The 7,500-nt window shown below is 45.3% G+C and overlaps 1 protein-coding gene across 7 annotated transcripts in view; it reads left to right on the forward strand.

Annotated features, from left to right (window-relative positions):
* Positions 1 to 7,500, forward strand: part of adcy7 (adenylate cyclase 7) — a 46,443-nt gene that overhangs the window by 28,989 nt on the left and 9,954 nt on the right. For all 7 annotated transcript variants that reach the window (XM_042061143.1, XM_042061149.1, XM_042061144.1 and 4 more), the window contains 6 exons: positions 2,034 to 2,194; positions 4,960 to 5,071; positions 5,261 to 5,388; positions 6,006 to 6,164; positions 6,814 to 6,946; positions 7,154 to 7,342. In XM_042061143.1, the coding sequence (XP_041917077.1) occupies positions 2,034 to 2,194; positions 4,960 to 5,071; positions 5,261 to 5,388; positions 6,006 to 6,164; positions 6,814 to 6,946; positions 7,154 to 7,342 (882 nt within the window). The remainder of the gene's footprint in view (positions 1 to 2,033; positions 2,195 to 4,959; positions 5,072 to 5,260; positions 5,389 to 6,005; positions 6,165 to 6,813; positions 6,947 to 7,153; positions 7,343 to 7,500) is intronic.

Genomic DNA, 7,500 nt, shown 5'->3' on the forward strand with positions numbered 1-7,500 from the left:
TCATCATGAACATGAATGCCCTCATACAGACATACGCTACCTCCAGACCGCTGCGCTCCTCTGACGAACAACGTCTAGCTCTACCACCGGTACGCTCAAGCCAATCCAAACTTTTCTCATCTGTTGTTCCTCGTTGGTGGAACACACTGCCAGCTCCTACAAGGGCAGAGACATCCTTCTCCATTTTCAAAAAACTCCTGAAGACCCAGCTCTTTAGAGAACATCTCCTCTCATAGCAACACTTACAACAAGTCTTACTGATCCTAGCACTCACCAGCCGTCTTAAACTGACAAGTAACTGTTAAAAACAGCACTCACTGATGCACTTATTCTTACTGTACTCTAATGTTTTTAAATTAAATAAACTGTTTACCATGTTGTTAGTCGCTTTGGCTAAAAAGCGTCAGCCAAATGTAATGTAATGTAATGTAATGTAATTAAACTCTTACCAAATCCTTTCAGAAGTACAGCAAACACATAGTTCTTGTAAACAAAGGTTTTAAATGCAGTTGTCTACTCAATTTCAAACAAAAAATACATGTCAGTATCGTTTAATAATGACGCCATCAGCACAGGCATTGCACAAGCACTGCCAACTGTCTTCCTCTCTTCATCTTCGTAAAAGGCCCGCCCAATGCTGGATAAGCGGTTGGGATTGGCTCCTGGGGTTTTAGTGAATGGGAAATAGGCCTGAATGGGACAATGGCCAGATGGATCTGCCAGAGCAAATTCAAATTTGCTGTAAGATCCGTCTGGTCTCAAGCTATTAATTGCTACTTTAAGGTCAGCGAATGTTTAGAACGAATGCTCCAAACTCAATTTTGCATGGTGGTGACTTTGCTGTGTCTCCCAGCCATGCAGAAGGACACAGTTGTGCTGTTTGAGCCCCACCCCCAAGGCTGCAGAGAATACTGTGAGTAGGCATACTGCACTGATTTGTGGTGTCAGACTGCGAGCACAGCCCGATTAAGTTATAAGTGTGAAAAATCAGCCGCCCCTCGCACGCACCAACGCCCTGATCTCCATAAGCCTTCAGTCTCTGACCAGAGAGAGTGGCCTCTTGTTTACCTCGCTGATAAGATCTGAGGAATCATTTAGTGCGGTCAGGACTCCGGAGCGCCCTGCGCAAATGGCTTTTCTCGCTTCACGGTCAGCAGAAGACATGAAAGAGAAAAAGCGAGGGAAAGGGAACGGAGGTGAAAGAGATGTGGTGTCTGAGAGTAATAAAGAGAAAGACATAAAGTGGGAGAGGAAGATGGACTCAGTAAGAAAATGAAATGCAGGCACGGGAAACAAAATCCCCCCCCCCCCCCCGGTCTGCAGTACAAGCCAGAGGGAGAAAAAGAGTGAGTGAGGGAGAGCAGGAGAAAAGGGGATAGAGACCGAGGCAGAAAGGGAGAGTCTGAGTGGATGGGAGGCCTAAAGAGAGCCAGGTATGTAAATTGAGGCTGGAGGCCTACAGTAATTCAGGAGGAGAGGCGGCCATGACTGTGTTTACAGCAGCCGCGTAAGGCCTGGCCAGTGGCCAGCGGCTCCTCTCTAATGACCCTCCCATCGGAATGCAGGGGAATTGGGCTGATGAGACTTCAGCCGGACTGTCGGAGAGAGCAGACAGCGTTGTGTCCTTACATGTTCTCTCACGGTGCTGCTCCGTATCCGACGTCTGGTTTCTGTTCCTCCTCTCCTCTCTCCTGCTCACTCTGCATCCCTTCAAGAACAAGCACATAAAATCACCTCGATTTACAGGTCTGAATAAGGAAGAGACTTGGTGATGCTTTTATTAGTGTAGAGACAAGAAAGCCATCTGTGATGGCTCACAAACTTCATAACAAAAGGCAGCCAGCACACGCCGTACAAGCTCAAATACTGCAGGTTTGTGTGTGTGTGTGTGTGTGAGTGTGTGTGTGTGTGTGTGTTTGTCTGTGTGTCTGTGTGTTTTCATCTGGGACAGGGAAAAGGAGTGTCCAAATATTTATTTCTACTGTGACTGTCAAAAAAAAAAAAAAAAAACGATTGTTTGTGGCTTTCCTCAGGAGAACCTTTTGCAGTCGGTCCTGCCTGTCTATATCTCCATGAAGATGAAGCTGGCCATCATGGAGAGGCTGCGGGAGTGCAAGGACAAGGAGGAGCAACAGCGTCTGGTCAAAGACAACAACTTCCACAGTCTCTACGTGAAGAGACACGAGAATGTCAGGTACTGCTGGACACTTTGTCATCAAGCTTACCTTGCAGCTGTGACACTGTTGAACACCACAAGTCCGCACAGTGTGATGCACCTATACTAACACCTAATATAGTGAATATCTGGACTAATATACTGACACCTAATATAGTGAATATCTGGACTAATATACTAACACCTAATATAGTGAATATCTGGACTAATATACTGACACCTAATATAGTGAATATCTGGACTAATATACTGACACCTAATATAGTGAATATCTGGACTAATATACTAACACCTAATATAGTGAATATTTCATTGACATTCCATACTGTAACTGGTGAAAGTCAAACGTAACTTTATTGACAAATGGAGATATTATCTCATGACGTCAGAAATGTCCTTTTCCGTTCGTCTGTGATCTTGTGACTCACAGTGGTGCAGTTCCTAAAAGGACTGCGGAAGTTTTCATCTGCTTAGTTTTGCTTCCTAATAATCATCCCACTGTAGTGCATGCCCCTCCCCCATTCCAGAGCATTCTAAATGCTTAACATGACCGTTGTTAACAGACCGTAATTTGATTAATGCAATTCCCCCCCCCCCCCCCCCCGCCATGTCCTTTGGATATTCTATTTATATGTGGAGGGTCCACTAGATCTTCACAATGTCCAGTTCTCATGGAGCTGTTTCAAATTTAGACACGGTCTTGCTCGCCACATTTCTGTCCGAAAATAAAAAAAGGGCCTCTGTCAGAATAGCTCGGCACCTTCCTCAATGGTCATTTACCTGCGCGGGGTGCGACAACAGTGGGCCGTTGTTCGCTGGTCAGAGAGAGAGCCTGCCTCGGGAAGCAGTGACCCTGTAATGGCGTCTCAGAGGTCTCATTGAACAGTGTTCATTACAAAAGTGATGAAAGAGCATCCTGCTCTGCTTCTTTTACAGACCATTAAAAAAGGAACTAAAGAACACTTTTTTTTGCCGTTTTCCTTCTCGCAAGCAGAAAGGGCATCCAAAGGTCTTTGTTTGGGGATTAAGCATATTGAAGGTTTTTTTTATGGTGTACTTACGCTCTATCTCTCTCTCGTCAAGGCATAGTCTCACTGTCAGGTCACACTGTGTTTCTTTCTCTCGTCGCTCTAAAAATACATTCCTTCAGCGTTTCCATGTTGCGTGTCATTCTTCGCATTTCCCTCGGAGGAACACCTGGCTACGGATGACTATTCACAGGCCATTAGCAAAGCGCTGGTGTCGACATTAGCATTCCTCTAATGAACTGAAGCGTTGGCAGCTGTGTGGAAAGACACAAGGCCTGCCAAGCCAGGGAACACGTCCCTGATTACCCTTCCCTGTGTGTGTGTGTGTGTGTGTGTGTGTGTGTGTGTCTGTGCATGCACGTGTGTGTGTGTGTGTGCACAGTATGTATCTGGTCAGGTGATTCATAGACCAGGGGTCAGCTAAATGTTCTCTCGAGTGCAGCACTCGAGGGAACATTTAGCTGACCCCTGGTCTATGAATCAGCAGCTGTGGATGAGCCAGACGAGAATATGGAGTCACCCCAGGACAGATCTCCCATGATCCCTCTCTGCAGTGAGATGGAACTCTATAACGCCTAGTCATTAGAAGGCCACCATGTCAAATCACTTGTAGCTCCTATGGGGATCAGCACTGAGTGCTGTGTAGGAGGTCATGTATCAGTTTGCAGGTTTTATTTAAGGGGGCTATAGGCAGCGTTGCATTTTACAAAAGAAACTATGAAAAGATATGGTATGAACAAAGGAGGAGATAAGGTAACCTTAAGGAGGAGATAAGGTATGAACAAAGAAGTATAATCCATCTGTTTGTATAAATGCAGAAGTTGTCTGCAGACTTGTGCGTAAAAATTATGATAATCGGGAAGTCCCTGTCCTTATTCCTTTTCACTGACTCAGTCCTGGCCTGTAGTTAATTTTCTGTAATGCAACTTAACCCGCTATACCCTAAATAAAAAATGACACACATCATAATACATGCACAAACTAATGTATGAACAGTAATGGTGCATTCATGTGCATGGGAAAACATTTTTCCCAAAACATCACCGCGAACGTCATCTCGTGGGAATAATTGGCGGGAAACTGGGGGAAGAGTTTGCTAACAGAGTTGCCCAATCGTGGGTTTGTCGTCACGTTGTAGTTAATTTGTAGTCCATGTCCTTCATGTCCAACAATTTTAATGTTAACTTGGAAATGTACTGTTTCTGTCACTTGAAAGCTTTCAGAAGTGTCCGCCACGCCATACTTTTAAGCAAATACAGCCATTTATTTAACCCATTTACTCCTAAAATGCCTGCTAAAAACGCCTATAGAATCCTATGGCATTCTAGACTAAATAACCTCATTTCCTGAGGGTTTTCTGAAAAAATACTAAGAATTGTCAACGTCTACCAAAACCTTAATATCTAAGTCTCTGTACACCTAGAAACATGAAATAAAAAGCATGCTGCGCTACTCAGCAACCAGCAGGAGAGTCAATGCTGCGCTATGCAGCAACCAGCGGGAGATAGAATGTTGCGTCGTGCAGCATCCAGCACGAATGGGTTAAGATTAATGAGTGTATGTTTAACCTTTTGTTGTGCTGTCCATGTTTTTCACGCATTCTGACGGCAAAGCACATGAACGCTCGCAGTTGGGAAAACAACGTAATCACCGGGGCTGTTCTCAATATTCCCAGATGCAATGAACGCATCATAAGTGATGGAGCCTATCATTGTCCAGGGTGGTTGATGTTGACATTGGTTTATCTTCTTGCAGTATTCTCTATGCTGATATTGTGGGCTTCACACAGCTGGCTAGTGACTGCTCTCCCAAAGAACTGGTGATCATGCTCAACGAGCTCTTTGGAAAGTTTGACCAGATCGCCAAAGTAAGTTCAAATCTGGAGATCATCAATATCTGTCATACCTATTTCAAATCAGAGATCATCAAGATCTGCCTATTTCATTTATTTAATCTGAAATGATACAGTTTTACATTTCAGATATACTACAGACTAGTTGTGTACTGTTTTTGAACATCCCTAATGTGTGTGTTTGCGTGTGTTTTCTCAACCCAGGAAAATGACTGCATGAGGATAAAGATTCTGGGAGACTGTTATTACTGTGTGTCTGGTCTGCCTGTGTCACTGTCCAAACATGCCAAGAACTGTGTCAAGATGGGCCTGGACATGTGCGAGGCTATCAAGTAAGTACACACACACACACACACACACACACACACACACACATTCTTTTACGATTACTGACCCTTCGTGGGGCAACCACTGTCCCTCCAGTCACAATGTTGAAATGCCTCTCTACTGAAAGAATACAGTATGTTATTTGTAAGTGCAGTACATTCACAATGTTGAATTTACCAATGAAATCTTGTACTTCAGAGAAATGAGATGACCACCTAACCATAAGACATTCTAAAAGGGCTTACGGTGTTCGTTATTCACTGTTCTGAACATAACAACAAATCATGGTGCTAGCTAGAGAGGATTGGCAAAGGTCTGCTTAAGGATTTCTGTGCCGTAATGATCTTATGAGAGCGTTTACTGTCAGGGTTCAACGCCCCTTTTTATCTCTTCGGTCTTTGAGGCCTGGCCAAAACCAAGAGTGGATGCAGATCCCTCATGTCAAGTGTAAAGGTTTAAGCCAGAGTTTTGGCCAGGGCCAAGCTCCTACGCAGGGGCCCGGGACACAGAGTATTCACTCTCCTTCTCCTTATCCCTCTACCTCTCTCTTTCTCTCCATCTCTCTTTCTCTTTCCTCTGTCTGTGTCTCTGTCCCTTCCTCTCTCCCTCTCTCCCTGTCCAGGCTGGTCCGTGAGGCCACTGGCGTGGACATCAACATGCGCGTGGGCGTGCACTCTGGGAATGTCCTGTGCGGAGTCATTGGCCTGCGCAAATGGCAGTTTGACGTGTGGTCTCATGACGTCACCCTGGCTAATCACATGGAGTCGGGAGGTTTGCCCGGGTATGTCTGGAAATGTGCATACTGATGCCTTTACTCCTCATAAAACCAGTGCACCCAGATGGGTGATGGCACTGAGAATTTGGTCTGAAGTCCTTGTCAAAATAATGTAAAATAATAAACAAAACTTGTTTGTTTGCTGTGATATTTGTGTGTTGGATTTTTAGATGATGTACAATTTTGTGGACCACTATTGATAAGTACATCCTGTGAAGATACCATTGTGTGGAATATTCTTTATCTTAATCCTTTAGTGCTGTTTAACTACTCATCTTGTCAGACCTCAGCTGAGCTTTGTTAGTAACCTACACACATTCTTAAGAGACAGTGAGTCCCAGGCAATGCCAAGAGAGCAGAAATGACTCTCTCGTAGCGGTAATATCCTGTGACTCAAGTGGTACAATGTCTGGTAGAGAAAGGCACTAACAACTCCAAGATGAATATAAAGGGAGATGATGACTATCATTCTGGGATTTAATTTCCCGCCAGCATTGCTGAACAATAGCCATAGCTGATAGTGATACTGATGGTGCTCAGCTGTTACCATAGTGGTTGCTCATGGTGAAATCAGCACGGTGTTCAGGCACTTGAGGTGCCTCGATGAAGCGCTTATCTAAATGTAAGTTGTTGTTGTTGTTGTCGTCGTCTGCAGGCGAGTGCACATAACGGAGTCCACCCTGAAGCACCTGAATAAGGCCTACGAGGTGGAGGAGGGCAATGGCCACGAGCGCGACGCCTACCTGAAGGAGATGAAATTGCGTACCTACCTGGTCATTGACCCTCGGGTGAGTTGCTCGCACCGCTCTAGGCGTCTCCACTTCAGTGTCCACCCATCTAAAGTAGAGAGGGAACAAAGCACAGTGTGATGGTGTTATGCTTTGGGATTTTTCGCTCTTACAATTTTGCATTATTTATGATCTGCCATATGTGTGCTTCTTTTGCATGTGTCCATATACATGTCCTGTGTGCTCTCTACCCCCCCCCCCCCTCAGTCCAAGGACCACACACAGAATAAGAGCACAGTCATAAAGCCGCGTGTGAACGATGGGCTGAAGATGCGGGCGTCCGTGCGAATGACTCGCTACCTGGAGTCCTGGGGGGCAGTCAAGCCCTTCGCCCACCTGCAGAGCCGAGAGGGGTTTCCCACTGATGCCATGGTCAACGGCAAGCAACGCAGCAAGGTACTTCAGCACCGGGCTGTACGGCTATTACATTTGCATGCTGGAATCACTGCCTCACTCTACTATTTCCCTTTTACACCCTCCGGCCTGTTTGTACGACTGATGGACCTCTGTCCCATGTATGCCAATACAATGCATGTTTGAACAACTTGCTTGAT

The sequence above is a fragment of the Alosa sapidissima genome, chromosome 14 (assembly GCF_018492685.1).
Source record: "Alosa sapidissima isolate fAloSap1 chromosome 14, fAloSap1.pri, whole genome shotgun sequence".
Classification (NCBI taxonomy): Eukaryota; Metazoa; Chordata; class Actinopteri; order Clupeiformes; family Clupeidae; genus Alosa; species Alosa sapidissima.